We start from the raw sequence: 22512 nt of genomic DNA, 5'->3' as shown, positions 1-22512 counted from the left end.
TATTTTCTCCTCAGTTTTAATGGGTTTCTATGAGTACAAACACATGCTGCTTTAAAATGTACTGGAAAAATGCCGGGAAAATATATTTTTTCTCAAGGCCATTGACATAGGAAATGATATTTACTTTAAATTGTGTACATTACAGTTATACTACTTTTAAGTTTATTTTTATTAACTAATTTGGTATGACAGCCTCTATCTAATTTTTTGCATTAATTTTACTTAGTAATACATTATAATCTATGTTTACATGTTGAAGCCTATCATCATACATTTTTAAGGTTATACTTGCATCTTCCTGGCCAAAAACCAGCTTTTGTTCATTCTTCCTGCGACGTTTTTCCATAAACATTAAAGTTTATATTTTCAAAAATGCAGTTTTACAAACCTCCATCCAGTGAACATTTTTTCAAAGCGTTTTGCATTATACTAAATATTTCCCGGGAATGATCTATATAATAGACCTGAACCAGATTCTTTATACGTTCGCTCCTGGGTAGGCAATGCCAAACCTGTATTACAACATAACAAGTCTTAACAAAATCTGCCGTTCAGAGGAAGTATAAAACTGTATACCACTCTATCGTAATACGACAAACCGCACACCACAAATTGTTAGAGCTTGGCGTAAAATCCAACGCATGTTGATCGCGCCAGTTACGTGTTTGAATATAACCATATACATATGAATGTAAATTAGATGACTTTTCAATCAAGAGAAAGTGGAGTTGATGTACATATGTACATATCTGTCAAACAGGTAACAAAAAACTACAGAAATAATTTTACCTTGCGACATCAGCATTTTCAACACTCTGATCCTTATCATCTTCTGTTTTGATGTCCAGAGTGTTAACCTAAACAAGCATATTTTAGTTATTGTCTGTAAAATGTTCTCCCACAATACCAGTCTCGATATTTCCTGATCTTCTGCTTTTTGAGCCCAGTCACACATTTTAATACGAAATTAACACTATCGTGGTTGTATCCTTTAAACTTAGCTCCGTTATTAAAAAACAAGTACCCAACCAGTTTGGAATGCCATGATGAAGATTTGAAATTCCATATGTAATTCCAAAGTAATAGCGTATTTACATATGGGCAAATGCGTCCGCTTAGTTAAAAAAAAATTTGAAGAGATTGAACATAAAGCAGCTGCTGCCCTATTTACACATAGAGATGTTTTTTATATTTTAATCAAATACACAACCATACCATTTTTTACAGTATTTGAGGCTAATTCTAAAAGATTAAAACTGACATTAAAAATAAAGGTGTTTTATGCAGGCCACAATATGAAAACAAATCCAAACACTCAGTTTAAACTCATTTTGCTACACACGTGTGAATTTGTTGACCAATTTAGTTTAACGCTGTCCCTTGCTGAGTGAACATCGAACGCGGATAAAAATTATTGTCATATATGGTTGTTGTAGTTATTGTTTTAAACAGAAATAGAAGCCCCGTCAGTGTAGGGTACATCACCGATCGTCTTCGTCTGGCTTATCTAAAGGTAGGCCCAGGAAACATGCCGTTTCGACAGGTTGGGTCCAGAGGGAGAGAAGTGTTAGATGAGTAGCTTTTAAAGGGCATGTAAAAAGGTGGTTAGTGTCGTGCGGGGTGCCTTCATATGTATCCAGAACGAAGTTGTGCCAGTGTTACGCGGGTCTCACGGGGAAGCTGGAGCTCTTCATTTACAATAGGTGGTGTTTGGTCTCCGATTACGGCATTCGCAGGACGGGAGCTTAAGAAGGTGAAGACGGTCTCCCGATAAATGTCGTTTATTGACTATCTAAATACTGTCTGGACCAGTAGATTTCTGTCAGTTTTGTCCTGGAACTCGTCTGAGTAATGTAGTAGGTGTCTCCTGACGTGCCTAGGAGTAGGCTCTGGCTCAAGCAGGTGTCTGAAAGGGGCAAACCTGCGGTAGCACCCCAGCAGAAAATGCTTGCTGATGCCGTACAAATTGCTTAATCTTCCTCTATTTAGATGTACGGTCTGGAAAAGTCACTGACGAGTGACGAACGCTCAAGTAGTTTGCGGATCACCTCTGAACAGTGGCGGGAGTGTCGACTGATAATATCATCTGGAATCGTGAAATGGCTGACTGAATCAGGTCCAACGCTACTAGGACAGACTTCTCGCATGGGCGGTTTTAGTTAAGTCTACGGTATATCTGGGCGTTTATGGCGGTGAGTGCAGTGATGGTGTTATGCACTTGTCGGAAACCATGCTGATGTGGAGCTATGGTCAGGTGTATCGTGAAAAGGAGGAGTAGGAGGTCTTCAAGTGTCTTCACTACTGGGGAGAGGAGAGTTGTCGGACGATAAGATTCTCCTGGGTTGACAGATTTCCCATGTTTCAGTAGTGGGACCATTCTCCCTGCCTTCCACCTGTCAATGATGATGAGAGTGGCCAAGTACAGATTTGAAGACCCTTGTGAGAAATCCTACTCCCAAAGGTCTCAGGCGCTTCAGCATTAGCGCGTTCAGTCCGTCAGGGCCAATGGGTTTTGAAGATTTTGATTTGTGGATGGCCTCCTCAACCTCATCACAGGAGAAAGTAAGTGGCGCCTGTGGTTCGTCAGTTTTTGCAGCCGTCCGGTTGCACGACGCTTGGATCTGTCGATCGAAGGATGCAGTGTAAAAAGTCGGCTGAAATAGCTCGCGCATCTCTTCGGGTCCGACGAAGTGCAACCGTTGAAAGTGATAGCCACCTTCTCATCGGGTTCGACAGGGACTTGACGGTGGACCAGAGCCCACTCACTCCAGTGGTGAGATTGCAGGTCTTCAGGTGCTCAACCCATTTGATCCACTTATGTTGATCTACCAGTTGCCCGGCGCGTTAATGCGCTTTGAAGCTCCCTACAACCAATCGGTTTTCACTTCGGATGAGCGCACCTATAGCAGGGTGATATCCTGCCAGCAACAGGTGACAGGGGGCGTATATATGTTAAAAATTTCGAGCTCGGCATCGTCTGACCGGACAGCTATACCTTGACATTTTAAAGTGTTGTCCCTGCGGTCGATGCCTTCATCAGTGAGACGATACTGCACTGTGTGGTGGACTATAAACGCTAGGTCACCACCATTGTCTCGCTCGCGATCATGTCTGTGCACGTTTTAGCCAACCCTGGGGATCACGGAGGACCTAGCGAGCAGCTTGGTTTCTTGGACCGCAGCTATTGGGATACGGTTTCAGCTCATAAAGTCAACTTTCTCGTCGACTTTACTCGAGCGCCAGTTGCAGTTGTGCAGGTAAGGCCGCTGTAACATGGGGCGTGCTGTGCATTGCGCTGTTGTTGTTGCGGCCTGATGGTGGTGCGCGGCCGCGCCACAGGGGGCGGTTGCAGGTGCAGAACTCTGCAGCAGGGGGCAACGTAGTCAGTTGTCCATTCACGGGTGGTGCGCAGGCCGGAACACCTCCGAAAGTGACACCAGCTATTGCAAAAATCGGATTTGACTGATTAAGGGGTGGGGTGATAAACTATTCACTAGACAAGGCTAGTTCACTGGGGCGGCAGCCCTTGGTAGGGAAAACACTGAGTGATTCCTGTATCGTAGAACCGGCTGCCATGAGTCATGGTAAGCAATGTGTTTTAGAGGTCCATAAACAATTCCTAATAATATGGTTGAATGATTCGACATGACATGCACTGGTATATTACCACAGCCTCCTTGCAGTAGCTATACCAGTCAGATATCGTTCTTGATGATAGGACGCTCAGTCCCTATAAAATCTTCGCTCTGCACCGTTTCATGAGGCGTGCGGTATGCAAAACAAAACATTAAGTGATAAATACGCGGAAGAGCTAGTCACGTGTTCTCAAACCAACTGTCTGTGGCACGAGAGATGTTCTTCTTGGATCTGCACTCTCCGCTGGAGCACACGAAAGACTCAACTTTGTTCTTGCCAATTTTAGCCGCATTTATGTCTTATGTACTGCTCACAACATTGTTTTCCTCAAGAGCCCTGCTTCTTCCGAGAATTAAGGGCATTTTTCTTATGTTCCCAGTTCGGTTATTACGCCTGTCAAATTCCACATTGATTTGATTTCACTCGCGCTTATCCTTTTTTTCGACTGGTGGAAGGTTCATCGTTATCTGTTAAATTATGTTATTAAACTATTTGTTTCTTAATTTATTTATATTTACCAGAATAATTATTCATATTGCACAAAATTGTTCCAGTAAAAATATCAAAAGCCGTTTCACAGAATAGATATGGGAATACCGTTAGGCCAGTACCGTTATTGTTAGCCCAGCCAATATTTATGCAAGGTTTTAAAATTCATAAGTAAGAATAAGTATACTTTGAACTTATTGAAAAAACCGAAGAATATTAACTCCAGATCTTTGAAAAAATTATGAGTTGTTGTGGCTCCCTCGCGCGGGGGCGCTGACGTCCGGCGGCCTCCGGCCCAAGAACATGCTCATCATCATATAACCCTCAATCAATAGAATTCGTCTTCCTGTTACTGCAGTATAATGGAACATAATTCTTTCTCTAACCACAATATTATGGACTGTTGTTCTCATAATGTTTATGTATTTTATATTATCTAAAATAAATAAAACAAGAATCAGTCTGGTCATTAAGATCGGTTATATTGCACATATCCCCTATAATTAATATAATAATTGTTCGCTTTTGGTTGACTGGGTTTTTCTTATTTCGCTTTGTTCTTCTCTCTCTCATCGTTTGTTTGACAGTTCGCTCCTCACATTTATTCTGCACCGTATTATAAAAGTTTAGAAGAACATTTGTAATAATATAATTTTAAAAGAATTTATGGTGTTATGTAGTAAAAATAGCTTTAAATCGAATCTTCGATTAATAAAAAATGTTTATAAGTGAATTTGTTACTTTTCAATGTTTGTATTTAAGTGAAATAAGCGTCTGTAATAGGGTACTTTTTCCAGCTTATGCAAAAAAGAAGCATTGTTAACGTTAAATATTTCTATTAATTCTTAGTTGTAATATATAAAAAATGATATAAATCAAAAGGCTGATATAGTGACTATATTTGCGTGTTAAAATTTTTGAATACGGTCCACACACTTAGACATTATAAATAACTTTATCGTGGTAGAAATGGAAAACCCAGCCAAAAATACCAACAAGATTTACCGCTATAGTAGCAAAGGTGACACCACTGTCATCATAAAAGTCGAGGTATCAAAACAAAAGAATACATCATGTATCTCTAAATGTAAACGGAGAATTAAATCGCATTGGTTAGTTGACTTATCGATCTTTTGTAGGGAGCGACTTTTTTTTAATAAAATCAACACAGAGTTTGTTTGAACAAATATGTTGATTGCTAAAATTTTTCGGAATTAGTAAAATGGGTAATTTGAAAAATGGTACTCATGTGAAAAGGATTCCACGAAAACTTTTTAATAGCGAACACGATGTATATATTACATCTAACTCAAGTTTTGAGGTTTGTTTTGGAAAATCTAAAGATATAACCAAAGTTTGGTAAAATTTTTATGTATGGTAAGCGGGTTCTATTGTATGTACTTCCGGTAAATTTGCCCAAAATCTATAAACATTGGTGTACGTCATGCATGCTTTTATTCCGTTATAGTGCATTGAAATACACATATTAAGCCCACTCAATTATATCTAAAGTGTGACTTTGAGAACTGGGCAGTCGTGGCTATTGAAACAGGAAGAAATCATAAAAATTATCGCATCCAGAGGAGACAGCAATAACCTTGCATATGTAGGCGTATAAACAAATTGAACTAAATTCATCCACCCGTCATTAGTTTATTGTATGACAAGATTTCTAGTGCACTTATACATTGTATTATATGAGATATTCAGTATAATGCAACACGTATTGAAAGGGGTTGTTGTTTTTGTTGTTGTAGAAGCATAAACATTCTCCATACTTACATACGGGGAATGCTGCTGGAGTGACAGTGGGAAAATTTTCATCTGATTGCCCATGAATTAAAAAAAAGGGTTAACCTCGCCGGTCGAAGGGTTATACTTTTAAGTTATTTGTTTTCAAAATTTGTAAAATTTACAAAGAATTCTCCTATTTTCGTTATTTCAACAAGCGGAAGTGTAGTCAGAAATCTTATAAATAAACAATATAAAACATTTTAGAAGATAATAAATGAATAAAAATACAAAATTTTAGTTTATTTTTATATTATATATGTACGTCTAGGCATATAAATCGCGAGATTTTTTATTCCAAATATTCACTATGTTATGGCCGATGGCATTATACCGGCTCAACTGCAGAAATCTGCTGAGGTATCTTGTCATTGGCTTCTTCCTATCTGCGCGAGCTGCATAGATAGGGGCTACATACCCAGATCTTGGAGGGCTGTGAGAGTAACTTTCATAGCCAAGACAGGAAAGATTTCACATGTATCCCCTAAGGATTTCAGACCATTCAGTCTCTCCTCGTTCCTGAAATTCCTCGGGGGCGTTTATCGTACGCTCAGTATGCTTACTGTAAAGGCAGATCGGTAGTCTGCTTTGCATACAATTGTTAAGGACATCGAGGTGTCCCTCCACCAGAAGGAGTTCACTGTGGGTGCCTTCCTCGACATTGAGGGGGCTTTTAATAATGTCCTCCCGGAGGCAATCACCAGGTCGCTAGGTAAACTAGGAGTCGGAACCGAACTCATAAGGCTTATCCACACGATGCTTACCGATAGAACGGTCGTGGCAGAATGGGGTGACATCTCTCTCCGCCGGCAAGTGAACAGAGGCATTCCGCAAGGCGGTGTTCTCTCGCCACTACTCTGATTTGCCGTACTTAACGGTCTGCTGGAGAAGCTGGAGGGAGGGGCTGTAAGGTGATTGCCTACGCGGATGACGTGGCACTTATTGTCAGAGGCAAGTTTCTAGATACTCTGATGGAACTGATGCAGGGTTATCTGAATCTAGTTATAAATTGAACCGCGGCCTATCGATAAATCCTCTGAAGACGGAGCTCGTCTTATTTACGAGGAAATACAAAATACCAAGATTTCTCCCCTCAATAATCGGGCGCTCCGTTGGTGCTCTCTGACAAGGTGAAGTACCTGGGACTCATCCTTGACAGAGGTCTTACATGGAAGCCAAACATTAAGGAGAGAATCAGAAAGACAACAATCGCCTTGTATGGTTGCAGGGGTGCTATCGGAAAAAGATGGGGCCTCTCGCCTAAAGTCACTTTTTGGCTTTATAACACGATTATAAAACCAATCTTGCTATACGGAGTCCTTGTCTGGTGGAACTCGCTAGAAAAGATGGTATCAGTTAAGAAGCTGGAGAGGGTACAAAGGTCTGCCCCTGTTTGTGCGTTCGAGATTGGTCGGGGAATGTCTGGCTTCTCTCTCGATTGCATCCGAATACTTCATCATCAGGCTCATTTGAGTTCCCGGGCACAGCGGCATAGAAGGAAACTGCTGGGCTGATGAGCTGGCTAGACAGGGAACTTTGGAGACGGTTTCGAAATGAGGGAATTTTGGTTCCCCTGAGAACCTGTGGTCTGCTCCTGGAAAGATGGGCCTCGAGTCAACTCAGCGAGTGCTGGGCTAGTGCGCTAACGTGCAAGGTCGCGAGATCCCTCCGGCCACGCGTAGATAGGGGACGCTCAAGGGAACTCCTAAGGCTAACAAAGCCCCAGCTCTCAAATTTGGTGGGCATCCTTACCGGACATTGCCCGTTAGGTATTCACGCCGTAAGACTTAGAAATCTGGGCTCTCACTTTTTCGCTACGCCTGCGGATATAGCCGGTGTAAATATCATAAATTTGGTGAAGTTCATTAGTAGCTTGTTACGGCTAACTACGAACGCAAATCAGCCCCCGTCGGCGCCGTCGTAAAATGTATGGTCATCATCGTATCTAATCCCAAGGCTCCTTCTTCCTTCCCATCTCCTTTCTCCTCTCCCATGTATGGCACCACAACGGACGAATTTCTTAACATTTGTCCAAGTGAGCCCTTTAACTAGGGCAGCCATTTAACCTAACCTAACCTAATATATATACATATATATATATATACCTATATATACATATACATATATATATGTTTTATTAAAAAAGGCGCATAATCTCACACCAAAGTAGCAACAAGTCGGACTTGAGAAAGCGAAAGAGTTACTTCGCTTGGCCGAAAGCAGTAAATTTCCGAACATTGTGTTTCCTGACGAGAAAATTTTTCGAATTTAGCAATTCGAAACCTCCCAAAAGGATAGGGTTTATTTGACTGACCGACCGTTCATACGAGAATTTGAGTCATCGATTGGCCACCAGGAGGCAGTATCCGCTATAGGTGATGGTTTGGGTGCCTGTAACCGCAGATGGGCGCTCTGCGTAAAAATAAAGCCTTCGTAGTCTTCGAGCTCCATAAATTTAAGCTCCTTTTTTTAATTCTTATTTAGATGTTTCATATCGAATTCCAATTAAAATGATTTTAAACGTGGTTTTAGATGGAAAGAGATATCGATATCGATCCAAAACAGGTCTAGTGGGGTACGGTACACTAGACCGGGCTAGTTTACTAGGCGGCATCCCAATCCAATTTACTACTGCACCAAAAAATCTACTGTGTATTAATCAACAAATTATTTAAGTGCATAATGGCCCTCACGGGCCACAAACTTGGCAATAACAGGTTCGCCCTGTTATCTCCTACTAATCGTGCAGAACGGAAAAAAGTTCAACGAAAAAACCTTTCCGAAGAGTTCTCAGAACTCCCATTAACAAAAAAAAAACGATTCTAAATTTGTGGTAATTAAAACTACAGACTTAGAAAAACTTCCTCAAGCTACTCAATTTTTGCCGTTCACAAGCTTTGCTTATTATATGCAAAGATATATCATACCAAACGCAGATGGAAGTCTGATACTTCTACTTAAAAATCAGACCATTGCAAAAAATTCTTGGACACGAAAATCCTAACTGAAATATGTATCATTACCGTCAGCTACCACGAAAACCTTAATAGTGTGAAGGGAACAGTGTACGCACCTTTATTGCGTAATGCATCCGAAGACGTGATCGTAGAGGGACTAAAAGAGTATAACGTGACTAATGTGTACAAGTTTCAACGTGTAGTCCAAGGGAAATCACAGTACACTGGTGTTGTACTATTAACCTTCGATAGTATAGCTATCCAGACAGAATTAATATAACATGGATTAACATATATGTAGGTCCTTATTATCCCAGCCCAATGAGGTGCAAAAGCTGCCAAAAGCTCGGTCGTACGCAGAAGCATTGTCGCAACACTCCATTATGTGTCTCATGCAACCTTCCTCCCCACGACCCGGAAGCCTGTATAAGAACATTTTGCGCCAACTGCGCAGGCCAACAAGTGGCACGCAACCACTCTCAATCGAAGAATACTTAAAAACAAAATACCCAATTATATGTACAACCAACAAATAATATTCATTCATACATTTATATTTTTAAGCCCAAACTATTTTAATAATATACATTTATATACTTAAGTAGATATATAATACTATACTTAACATTCATACTTAAAAGTCGCCTCTTACGCTCTTTATATTTTCTTGATTTCTCTTAAATTATTATTATTATAATTTTTTTCTTTCTTGTTTTTTTCTTTTTTTTCTTTTCTTATATCTTTCTTAATTGCACAGTGGAACATTTAAGGTTATTTTAATAATTAAAATGAACTAAGCTTAATTCAAGACACAAATCCTAATATAATATGTCTACAAGAAACCCACATTTCGTATCACACTAAACAGATAATAACCCCATTCAAACAAGGGGTAGCCATACTCGTGAAACGAAATATCCCACACAGGGTAATTTTTCAAACTAGTACCCCACAATCCATAGTCATAGAATTCAGCGCATCACCTCCTTTTACAATAATAAACACCTACATACCGCCCAGCCAATCATTTTCCGAAAATGACATTTTCACACTTTTATCACATTCCCAAAGTCCACGTATCCTGCTCGGGGACTTCAATGCTTGGAGCCCCTTTTGGGGCTCGCCTAAATCAAATGATCGCGGCACCACCATCGAAAATGTGGCCGTAATAAAAAATCTCATTATTTCGAACAACGAGTAGCCAACGCACTTTTCCACACTCATTGATCTTACAATAGTGAAGGTACAGTTACGCCCCAGATGTAATTGGCATACTCTAAAATACTTATATGGCAGTGATCACTATCCTATTTTCTGTGCAATACAAACAAGACTAACCATATGTGACCTTAATAAATCTCCCAAATTTAAAACGGATGCCGCAGAGTGGAATCAATATCAACTCTTGTGTGAAAAAATTTCTCTGATTGTAGCTCCACCAACGTTCATCAATTCGCAGCAAAAATTACTAAAACCAATAAATCAGCAGCCAATGAAGCTATACCTCAGAGGAATTTTTCCCAATTAAAAAGTTATTCCGCATGGTGAAATCAAGGCCTTAATAATCTTCGAACAAGTAAACAATCCCTTTGGCAAACCTACAAATTTTTGCCTTCCAACCGTATTCTAATTGCCTACAAGAAAGCCAACGCCCTCTTTAAAAAACGTGTCAAAGAAGCCAAAAAAGCATCAATAGCAACTTTCACTAAAGAAATTAACCCGACTTCAACACACAAAAAAAAGTGGTTCTCTATCAAAGCGCTTACGGGTATCCCTTTAGTTCCATAGAACTCTCAACCGGATTAATAACCAATTCCCTAGACATTGCTAACACGTTCACTAAAGCTTGGTCAGAATATTCAAGTGACTTCAATTTCCTTTCAGAAAATCTTAATAAAAAAAGAATAATTCTGCAACAGTCGTACCTTCCGAGACAGCTAACAAGCGATGCCCTTGCATTGGAAACTGATTTTAGCCATATTGAACCAAAAACTTCACTCCAGCATGCAAAAGGGAAACTCCAGGCAGATACAGGATATCTTACCCCTTGCTACGCAATCTTCCCAGCTCCTGCAAAAGCACTCTTCTATCACTCTACAACGACATGTTTAAAACTGGTAAATACCCTCACACTTGGCTGTCAGCCGACGTGATACCAATTTCCAAAACGAATAAGCCCACCAATCACCTCGATAGCTACAGACCCATATCACTTCTCTCTTGCTTAGGAAATCATTTGAAAAAATGATAGCAAAACGGCTTATGTGGTTCATAACAAAAAACGGATTTGTGAGTCCTAATCAAGTTGCCTTTCAAAAACACCACAGCACCGTGGAAGGTCTTATTCCCCTGCAACTCTACATAGCAGATACTCTCTCATCAGCAAACCACTTAATATTACTATCGACAGATTTTGAAAAGGCCTTTGACCGCATTGGAGTCCATGTTGTTCTTGAACACCTTGCAGCGTGGCATATTTGCCCGAAAATTTACCAGTTGATAAAGTTATTCTTAGCGAATCGTACATTTCAAATTAAAATCAATGGTGTACCTTCCTCAATGCACCGCCTTGAAAACGGTATACCCCAAGACTCTCCCTTCTCAGTGGTACTCTTTTATTATAGCTTTCGAGGAAATAAATAAAATTGCCTCCAAACAAAAAAGTTTGTACTTCCGGATATATGCTGACGATGCTTTCTTTTACACAAAAGTCAAAGACATCAATAAAGTACAATCAATATTCGTAAAGCTGCTTGACGATATTAGCTCCTGGAGCAAACTTTCGGGAGCAATTGTATCATACAGCAAATGCCAGACACTGCATATCTGCCGGAAGAGACGATGCCCACAAATACAAATTAATCATCATAATACAAATATAGCTGAGGCTAATACGCTCAAGATACTTGGTATTGTATTCGAAAACAAATACACTTTTAGAGAACATTGTCTGTACCTCAGGAATAATCGTACTACCCGACTTAACATCATCAAATACCTCTCATCTAAGCACCTTCATATCCACACAAATACCCTCATTAATATAACTAGAGCTTTATTAGTATCAAAAATAGACTATGGACTGGCTATGTAGGGCAATTGCGCAATCTCTAACCTAAAATTACTAAACAAGCCTTAAGCCTTACCATACCGCAGTTCGTAGAAGCCTTAACGCCTTTCCAACATCTCCTACTAAGTGCATACTTTACGAGGCGGGCCTACCCTCCATCCCTGATAGATACAAAAGTCTCAACTTTAGGCTAATCCCGAAGCTTTTGACCACCACCAATAGGCTTCTTTTTAATACCTTGAAGACTGCTTCAAAACACAAACGTACATACAAGATAAAGTCCGCTATACGAAAGTGCATTTCATCACTGTATAACCTGGGAATTCAAATCCCAAAAACATCGCTAAATTGTGTCAACAGGCCCCCTGGACCTTCTCGCCTGACCTCCACAGCTATAAAAATAACAAAAATCGCTTATTTCGGGCATATAACAGCTGCCGAAAAAAGGAAAAATCAAAGGAAGAAGAGCGATTGGCAAGAAAAAATTTGCTTGGCTTGAAAACATCTTCGAATTGGGCCAATTTTCATGTTCCACAAACGGAGACACACACAGTTATATGCTGCTCCCAAGCAGCATATTTTATTTGGGAAGTCTTTTCATAATATTTTATTTACATCCTTGATGCATCTCATTGATTTAATATAATATGTTATTTTATAAGTCATACATTCATATTTGAATAAAGGTTTCAGGAGTATATAAGTTCTAAATTCACCTTTCAATTACAGGCACAAGTTAAGCACTGCACGAATATTTTCAATTTAGGAGGAAAAGAAATATTTATACATTGCCTAGGAAGTTCAATTAGCCGTTGCTTAAACTTAGTCTTACATCTAGTGAAGAAATCGGACCTGAGCTTATCATACTCAATTCATACTTCAACTATTCATTTGATTGGTAAGTAAAACTTTAATCGTTGAATCGAAATATCGTTGTAATTGTTTTTAATATTACCTTCAGATGAATCTCATCCTTTACATGAAGAGGGAGACGTTGCCTTAAAGAAACGAAGCAATTCTGCTGTACATGTTAGGCTCACGCGACATATGTCTTAATAAAGTTCAATTTGCTTGGATATGTTTAAATTATCGGAGATTGTACGCTGGCTTGGTCTTACGGAATTTGAAATATTAATAAACCTATGTGGAATGCTTACCTTTACTGTGGTATTAGCATTTAAGATATCTGGAACTTATACAAATTCAGTGATCGATTGGTTTACCACCTTCAGTCCCTTATTTTGTATTGATATTTTTAATGCATACTTCTGTGTAATTGTAGGCATTCGAATGTATCTTGACTCGGACAACAAGCGAAAAGCACTCCATAGAGTTATGTGGAGCTCGTATTTTCTCGTGTTAATTGCAATATTTAAATATTTATTATGCTTAAAATTATCTGAACAAACTGAATTAGAATATAGCGAAGTTTTTTCACCACTTTTTGTTTTGCTGCAGTTGGTGGCAATAAGAGCTTGTCAAATACCGAACTCATAATAAAATTCTTATGTATTTCTTTCACTACATATGTATGTTAGTTTCACTCACTTGCAATATGAAAACAAGGCTACACTTGTACACCCATATTAAATATTTTTCTTCAGTCTTCAGCAACAAATTGATTACTTTTTCAATTCCTTGTACATATTTTCTAATTGGGATTAATTATGTTCTGGTAATGTAATTTTTCTCCAAACATTTTAAATTGAGAATTGAGAATATAATGAATTATATCAAATACTTATTTATTTATATTCCTATTCCAAATACGAAATGAGGGGAAATGAGAAGAGTGAGGAACCAGGCAGGTGGAAGAAAGAGCAAGAAGGTATTTGCACTAGAGGATGACGACAAAAATAGGCGATTTACGTTCGTATTAATCGCTTCAAGCAACTGATGAATTTCACCAGATGTGTGATATTTAAACCCGCATATCCGCCGGTGTAGCAAAAAACTGAGAGCCCAGATGTCTAAACCTTTGCACAATGAGAGCAGAACAACTGAAAAGAAGGTGCTGAGATGATTTCACCTCGTCCTCCAGACAGCTTCTGCAGAAAGGTTACTTGAGCCATTACGAGTCTCAACGTATGGACACCTAACGGACAATGTTCGATAAGGATAGCTAACCAAATTTTATAGGGATCAAACTTCTTAAGTGCAGATCAATCAACCTCTCCAAGGCTTTTATCAAGAACGATCAGAGGCTGATTGGCTGGGGATACAAGTGAGATTTTATCTGCCATGGGTATGAAAGTAGTTCTCACATAGTTCCATCTTTGTTGTAGTAGGTATAATGTCATCAGGGCCGTGTGACTTAAAGTGCTTGAAAGAGTCAATCGCCCTAGCCAGTCGGCGCTTGTTCAGCAAGCAGCTATGTGTACAAGAAATGTTTTGCACACTATCTCAGTTGATATTGCTCAAGTTTGGGTTTACCGAAAAATGAGCGTCGAGAATCAAGGTGAGCGAATTCTCGCTGCTCATAGTCCAGCACCCCGATCCATCCCTCGAGTACTCCATAGGTGTGAAACTCCTTAAAAGAATACGTCTCGCGGACTCATAACAGCCTTCCACACCTTCGCAGAATCTCCTCCACGAGTCTCTCTTCGCTTTCCCTAGATTTCTGCAGTATTGGTCCCAATCCGTGATCCTAAGGCACCCTCCACTCAGATATTCGAAACGTCAGTGAAGAAGAGACTACGGTGAGGACAAGCATCTCCTCCCTGACCGCAGTAGCGAAAATGGGGTCCTTACACCTATTACAAAAAACCAAGCCTTCACTAAGAATAAAATCAACCACTTGAATTAATGTCCGAACTACGCCAACTTGTGTGTTGGAATTTGCGTCGCAACCAATGATGTAACCGGTTTTTCTTCATCTCGCCTCAGCTAGGGCCTCCCTTAGCAACATCGGAGGTGGCTCCATTTCATCGTCTTACGCCGTTTAGGCTGAGACCAGCCAGAGTCTCCCGGAGTACTCTCCACGTTTATGGTGACAATGTCCTCCTTGCCGAAATTAAGCAAAATAAATCCTTTTATTTCTTTCCTGATGTGTATACAGGATCTAGGTTTACCTTGGCCCCTCTGCACCATTAGTAAGTAGTTTTTCGTATTGATCCAGAAATACCGCTACTGCTCAGCCACGGCTCCCGGATCAAGACTACGTCGACTCCACCTTGCTCAAGATGGGGTAGTTAATTGGCGGATGCTGCCTTAGAGTTCTGAAGAATATTCATCTTCAATAATCTTCTCCAACACCCTGAGGTCAGTATCCTCACCATGCGCTCGTCGGCGCACATATATTAATACACTTAAAAGTGTCATAGTACCACCCGGCATTCTCACAGCACGATGAAGGTCCAAGGTCCTTTATCACCTCCATGAAGACTGCAAAGGCGACGCCACTTTCTTCCATTCTTCCCTGGAAATGGCACAGTCTCCCCTGTCGTCGGCAACCCCGAGAGTGATAAATCCCGCCTGCTTAGCGACTTTGCTAAATGATTTCGGCAGTCGTCCACCAGTTTCAGGTTTCTTCAAGAGGTGTGTTTCCTCCTCTTGAGAGCGTTGCCGCTTGACTGCCGATTCCATTGGCGGTGCTTCCGCTCCTTCCCTTTTCGTGCAGCCTTTCTCTATACCACTAAGTACCATCCGGGTCCACTCAAGCGTCCGTAGGTACTTCTCAGGCACCTGTTAAGTATTTTGGGCACCGTACCATTCCAGGATCTTGGTAGCTATGCGCTGATCAGATAAGGTTCTCCTGCTCTATCCTGGCTGCCGTTCAATCCTAGCAAAGGACCTTTGAAGAGAAGTTCCCGAAGCCCCCGGGAAGCTTGGGGAGAACCCCTAGTGCTGGCCATCCCCTCCAGCCCTATCTCATCAGGAGCAGCAAGCGGTTCCGCATGCTGCTGCTTACAAATGTGCGGCGGATTCCCACTCACACCCTCTGAGACAATGCTCGAAGTTTGCTCCGAACCCCTTTCGCCTCTACTCGTATTGCCCTCAGATCGAGCTAGTTACAGAAGGCGATTCCGTCCGTCTTTCCATAAGTGAGGAGGCTTTGGGGTTCGGAATCCCCTCTGCCCCATGAACATGACCAACGTACATTATTAAATAAGTTAAAGCCACATAGAAACATAAATTATTATCCCCTACCTTATGACCTAGAGAAATTACGTTATCAGCAATTGAGCAGTACAATTTGTCACAGCTATTGGGCGAAATGTAAGAAACGACCAAAAACAGTGATCCAGTTGACGAAGATCCACACTCGTAGACACACAGTTGGTCCAAAAGAGTATCACTATTTTCAAGCAAAGCGGAAGAAGAAATCAAAGTTAGCCAGGTCTCAACATGTACAATAACGGCGTAGTCCATATATAGACTAGAATTTCGAACGAAGCCTTGAAACATTTTCAAAGTATACCCACAGTTCACTTGAACTGCTTACAGTTTTGGAACTACTTGCGATGTTATTTCTTGACCCTCCTTTTTTTCTAAAAAACGAAAAGGGCGTAAGTTACGTTAGCGGGCCAAAGATCCGGCGAAACGCAAGGCTTAAAATTAACTTGTTTGGAAGTAACAGGCGGAGTTTATTGCTTTACTAACACCGAACAACATAAGAAATAAACAGTTTTCTAATAACAGGTGTTATTGGTGAATGGATTGCGCTATCCAGAGATGATGAACGATTTTTTGTGGCCGAAATTGGATGGTATTGATCTGCACAACGTTTGTTTTCAACAAGACGGCGCTACGTGCCATACAAGCAACGAAACCATTGATCTTTTACGGGAAAAATTTCCGAAGCGTGTTATCTCTCGAAGAGATGTTCAAAATTGGCCACCGCGATCTTGTGATTTAACACCTTCTGACTTTTTTTCTTTGGGGACACCTGAAAGAGAAGGTGTACACCAAAAGCCCAGGATCTATTCAAGACCTCAAAGGTGCAATTCGTGAGGCTATCGATTACATAGGGCAACCACTTTGCAATTCTATTATGGAAAATTTCATGAAAAAGATATTGTCCTATAAGAGTCGTCATGGTGGTCATTTGCCTGATGTTATTTTCCACTATTAACGGCATACCTTCCTCTTTATAATGAAATAAACATCCGATCATTCATATTAAAAAATAGCATTTTTCTTTGAATATCAAAATAACACCTCTGTTTTGAATCAATTATATTATCCGCAAAGATTGAAGGTAAGATGTAGCCACTTTTTACGATATACCACTTGCGAATTGGTACTTGAGTGCAAACCAACAACTCAGAGATTTTTACGAGGTTTTTCTCTACATGGATCCAACCAGTATTAGATTGTCAGCAGGAGAAATTAGCTCACATTTTCAGCAACCATGGCAAACGCCGCAGATTGCATCGAAGAAGAAAAACTGGGAGCATTAACATTTCCCAAAGATATCGTCATGGTTTCGGCGGCATTGATAAAAGACGTTAACGAAGATGAGCCAACATCAGCGCAACACATTTATCACAACAAATGGGTATAGTAGTATTATCAGCACGAGATGTAGCAGGCGGAGACGATGCAGCTGCTACAACAACAACAACGTAGAAAAAGCACATGACGTTAAAGAGGCAGTTGCAACATTTGTGATCGAAGGGGGCGAGCTGCATTGCTAGCAACAATGTTTCTATCAGCCAAAATAGGAATTTCAGTATTGTCAGCTCGAAATGTAACTGGCATAGACGACGCAGGAGTCATAATCGCATTCGTTGCATTTGTGAAAGCAGCAGATAAAACAACACAAGCACACGGTGCAGTAGTTGCTGAGAATCGCATGCAGTCTCTCTTCAGCTTTTTCTTCTAATGTCGGCTGGTAGTTTGCCCGCGATAACGCCTATTGAGTCTCTCAAGACCGTTCTGTAGCCACAAGCCACCCTTATTGCACTTCGGCGAAGTACCTGTGCTGCGTATTGTATGCTGGAATATTAGGCAACATTCGTGTAAGCGCTCCATTGATAGCATCAGCTTTTGCGCTTGCTGCAGATAGGTGCTGCTTGTAGCTAAGTCGCCTGTATATTATCACGCCAAGATACTTAATCGACTCCTTAGAGAGTATTTCATGGGTGCCTATACGTAGTTTTATTTCCTCCTTTTTTCCCCGCCGCTGATGAGTACCGCCTCGGTTTTTTGGACTGCCAATTCCAATCCGGATTTTGCCAACCCTTGCGTTGCGTCATTGCTTTTTGCTTCCAGCTGGTCTATGTGTCTATCCGTAACTATAAGCGCAATATCATCTGCATAGCCTACAATAGTATTAGTTTGAGGACCCCGTCGTACATGACATTCCAAAGTATTGGACCAAGGACAGATCCTTGGGGAACCCCACCAGTGATTTGGTAGGTTTTTTGGCCAGTCTGTATCGTATTGCAGAATTCTGTTGATGAAGTAACTACGAGTTATGCGCAGTAGGTAACCCGGTACACTTAGTTCTTTGAGAGACATTAAAATGTCCCCCACTTTGCAGAGTTGAATGCATTTTTGATGTCCAGTGTAATGATAGCGCAGTACTACATATGCAAGTGCCCACCACTGATTGCTTCGTGCGCAATGTCTGTCACAGTCCTGATTGCATCTACCGTTGACCTCGCCTTTCGAAAATTGTCCGATAGACCAGATGGGCATTCGAGATAGACTTGTAGCCGGTCGCATATGATATGTTCGAATACCTTTCCCACAGTATCGAGCATGCAAAGCGGTATGTATGCTGATGGTTCATCAGGTTGCTTTGAGGAGCAGCACGAGTCGTTGTATCTTCCATCTATTTGGGAAAGTTCCCTCTCTAAGACAAGTTTCGTACAGATTCACAAAAAGGTGTGGTTTCGTATGTACAGCTGTCTTAAACGCAGCGTTAGGTATACCATCTGGCGCTGGGGCCTTTCTGTCTTTAATACGGTTCGGTGTACCTAGCACTTCATCTGTTGTTACCGGAGGTATACTCGGCTCTAAGTCGTATTTGTCCGCTGAGTTATCACTGTCTTTCTGGGGCGGGAAGAGCATTAATACCACTTGTTGTAATAGCAGTGGGCACGTGGGTTGAGGATATTGCGGTCCCTTCACTTACCGCATGTCAGTTTTATACGCTAGGCCCCATGGATAAATTTTCTAAAGCTTTTAATTTTGCTTTGCTGGATTGCTAGCTTCGGATCGCGTTTACGAGCTTTATACAGGGTGGGCCATATAGCGTTTGCTTTTTGAACCACCTATTTTTTTGAGAATGGTAACACAAATGGCATGTCAAATGTGTTCATAATTTACTTAAAGGTTTGACATTTACGAAATGGGACGCTATACGCTTGAACAAAATTGGGAAATATTGAAAACCTATTTCCGAAGTGGTGAGTCTTCTTCTTATTTTCTGATTTTCACATCGGTGGCTACGTCAATAAGCAAAATTGTCGGATTTGGGGCTCAGAAAATCCACACGTTACTGTAGAGGAGCAAATGCATCCACAACGAGTTACTGTTTGGTGCGGTTTTTGGTCTGGCGGCATCATCGGGCCATTTTTTTCGAAAATGAGCTAGGAGCCGCGGTTACAGTAAATGGTGAGCATTACCGTGCATGCTCAACGATGTTGTTTCCAAAAATTGAAGAGGATGACATGGACGACATTTGGGTTCAACAGGACGGTGCAACTTGTCACACTGCCAAAGTTACACTCGAACTTTTGGATACCGTTTTTGAATTCTGATATCAATTGGCCGGCTCGGAACTGTGATTTAAGCACGTTGGACTATTTTTTGTGGGGAGCCGTTAAGGACAAATGCTATGCGAACCATCCAGAGACGATTGTTGCTTTAAAACACGAAATTGAAGTTGCCATTCATGAAATTGGAGCCCAAACAATCGAAAATGTGCTTAAAAATTGGGTTGACCGAATGGCCTACTGTAAAGCCAGTCATGGCAGTCATTTGAGCGATATTATTTTTCATTCATAAATGACAATGTTCAATCTTTAAAATAAAAAAAAAGTTTGAAAAAGTATTGATTACTTTTTTTTTTAGGGCCATTCAAAAAGCAAATTTTACATGGCCCACCCTATAGGATGCATAAAATTCTTCATACGATGAACGGCGCCGTGCTCTTTGTGCCTTTCTCCTTTCCATTAGGCATTTCCTCCGGATTGATGCAATTTCATCGGTCCACCAATAAACTGGTTGTTTGAGCCTACCGACCCCGCACCTGGGCATGGTTGCGTCACAGCAGGCTTCCATTTGAGAGGCAACTTGTTCCGCCAGGGTTTTTGCATTCGCTTCGTCAATATGCACGCAGTCGTGCGTATATACGCCAGGAGTGTTCAGAAGAACAAAGTCCAGCGCTGCAACGGTGTTCTCAACCAGCCGACCTCTCGGATTGGTATGTGTACTGCCCCAAGTTTTTGACTTATTTGTATTTGTGGGACAACATCAAGGCGCACACCCCAAATAGGAGGAGGAGCTCGGCCAAGCGCCAGTGTAAGCGCCAATTATGTATATACATATATATATAGTCCTGCCATAAGTTCTGTTAGAAGTGAAATCCGTTATAGATATGAAATTACAATACTTTTTTTTAATGAAGTTAGTTTTATTTAATCATGTAAATAGTAAAATATGTAATTTTCGTTCGAAATGGTCACTATTTGCCTTTACACAAGCCTTCAAACGATTAGGCCATCAGCTTGTGTAGCACACATGGATCCAATGAATATTCACGTCGCTACTCGAACTAAAGATTGTTTGAGACTCCTCAAATTTCTATGAGGTCTTCGACAGACTATGTTCTCTCCACAAACTGTAGTCCAATGGATTCAGATCTGGACTTCCAGACTATCAATCTTTTGTGACTATGAACCAAGGAATATTGCTTTTTAGTCACTGTTGGGTGGTTTTTGCTTTATGGGCTTGAGCGGAATCTTGCTGGAAGTTCCAACGCTCTCCGTTGAAGAGAGTACTGCTCAACTGCTTCACAATGCCTTCTAAGACCTCCTCCTGGTATGCTTTTGGCCCGACCTTGACGCTTTTTTCGCAGAAATGAAGAGATGTAACTCCTTTACAACACACTCCCCACCAAACCATTACGGAAGCTGGATGGTGGGCCCTCTGAACCCTTGAAACATTCTTTGCGCCTTTAGAAGTTTTAGCACAGATTTTGTCGTTTTGCTTATTAAAAATTTCTTCAACAGTGAAAATTATCTCATCTATCAAAATAATATCTTGATGGCCGTCCACCGAAGAAGCTGTTTGCATCTATCGAGTCTAACTTTCAACAAGCGCATTGTCAAAAGATTACCAGTTGGCGACGGAAGGCTTTCATGGGGAAGTCATCTCTAATTAGTCTTGACATGTTTCTGGTCAATACATTCATTTCACTTTCTAGAGAGATTTCTGCGAATTTTTTCTCGAACGGCTTTTATGACTTGACTGGGTCGAACCACGCGGTTGACTACTTCTTTTTCTGTCTGTGACTTCATGCGTTTGAGAAAAACGATTGATCGTGCGGTAAACAAACAATCTCGAAATATTAAGTTTTTTCAGCAATTCGTAAAACTCACTTCCATTTTTACCACACTGCAAAACGATTTCCTTTACTCCCCACTCCATTGTTAACAAGCGAAATTTCAAACAAAACTGAAAATAATTTATGAGTAGATTTGTAAGTTAGCTGTTTCTGAGACTCTTGGTATACAGACTTTTGATTAGAATAGAATTGAGATAGAAATTTTTGTATTATAGTATTAATTATATTAGCTGCTATGAGAAAGAGAGGTCACACTCCTGCTGCAATAGCTGCACCTACTCCTGTTTCTGTATTGTTTCATTCTTCTACACTTGTAAATGCTGGAATTTTTTATTTTATTAATTCGTTTTAATGTATTATTATAATGTGATTTTTGACTATGTTGAAGGGTTACTTTTATTATCTGGTTTAACTATGTTTATAGCTGGATTGGGAGATAATTTTGAATTTGATTGAAAAAAAATTATTGGGATAAAAATGCTTCTTTCATATGCTTGTAAAATAGTAAAATAAATTTCAAGTGATACTCCTAGTTGGGAGTGATTACCTTCCATTAGTATGTGTTGTGCTCATGTTACATTAACTCCTGAGGTTAGTAAAATTAAGGTATTTAATAGAGGAATTTTGAATCGATTAAATGATTTTATTCCTGCTGCAGGATTTAAGATTAACCTCCTTGTTTCTTCTTGTGAAAATTCAAAGAAATAATCCTATGAAGTTATTAAATAAAATCATCGATATCATGAAGGTATTAGTCAATTTGTTGAATGATTTACTATTAATTCTAAAACAGTGCTTTTTCGATTCAATGATAAATTGAAAATACGTGAAGTTGGGTCGAATACATTTAACCCCTTGCCTTACGATTAAATCTCGAAGAATAGTACGCGTGCAGACAACTAAATTTAGCGCAATTCTATGAGTAGACAAACTAAAAATTTATTAAAAAAAACTCTTAGAACCGTTATCTATATTAAGGTCCATATATACTGCGGGGGGTTAATATCACCACTCAAGGGGTTAATACAATATCATTTTCAATTTAACGA

General features: G+C 40.3%; 3 protein-coding genes across 3 annotated transcripts in view; 2 read left to right on the top strand and 1 right to left on the bottom strand.

The window, feature by feature from the left end:
- Positions 1-1096, bottom strand: part of LOC129237945 (DEAD-box helicase Dbp80) — a 61517-nt gene extending 60421 nt beyond the window's left edge. The window contains exons 1-2 of the mRNA XM_054872945.1: positions 908-1096; positions 790-857 (exon numbers count right to left, since the gene is read on the bottom strand). Of these exons, the coding sequence (XP_054728920.1) occupies positions 790-857; positions 908-955 (116 nt within the window). The 5' untranslated portion in view covers positions 956-1096. The remainder of the gene's footprint in view (positions 1-789; positions 858-907) is intronic.
- Positions 1097-5255: 4159 nt separating this feature from the next.
- On the top strand, positions 5256-13018 carry LOC129238800 (ribonuclease P protein subunit p20). The gene is made up of 3 exons (XM_054873988.1): positions 5256-5446; positions 12673-12841; positions 12905-13018. The coding sequence occupies exons 1-3, from the start codon at positions 5348-5350 to the stop codon at positions 12997-12999; spliced, it is 363 nt and encodes a 120-aa protein (XP_054729963.1). The 5' UTR covers positions 5256-5347; the 3' UTR covers positions 13000-13018.
- Positions 13019-13020: 2 nt separating this feature from the next.
- Positions 13021-13469, top strand: LOC129238798 (transmembrane protein 203). The gene has a single exon (XM_054873987.1). It carries the CDS (start codon positions 13021-13023, stop codon positions 13438-13440), a length of 420 nt encoding a protein of 139 aa, XP_054729962.1. The 3' UTR covers positions 13441-13469.
- The last annotated feature ends 9043 nt before the right edge of the window (positions 13470-22512 follow it).

Source organism: Anastrepha obliqua, chromosome 2, assembly GCF_027943255.1.
Source record: "Anastrepha obliqua isolate idAnaObli1 chromosome 2, idAnaObli1_1.0, whole genome shotgun sequence".
Classification (NCBI taxonomy): domain Eukaryota; kingdom Metazoa; phylum Arthropoda; class Insecta; order Diptera; family Tephritidae; genus Anastrepha; species Anastrepha obliqua.
This window is presented reverse-complemented; position numbering and strand designations above follow the sequence as displayed.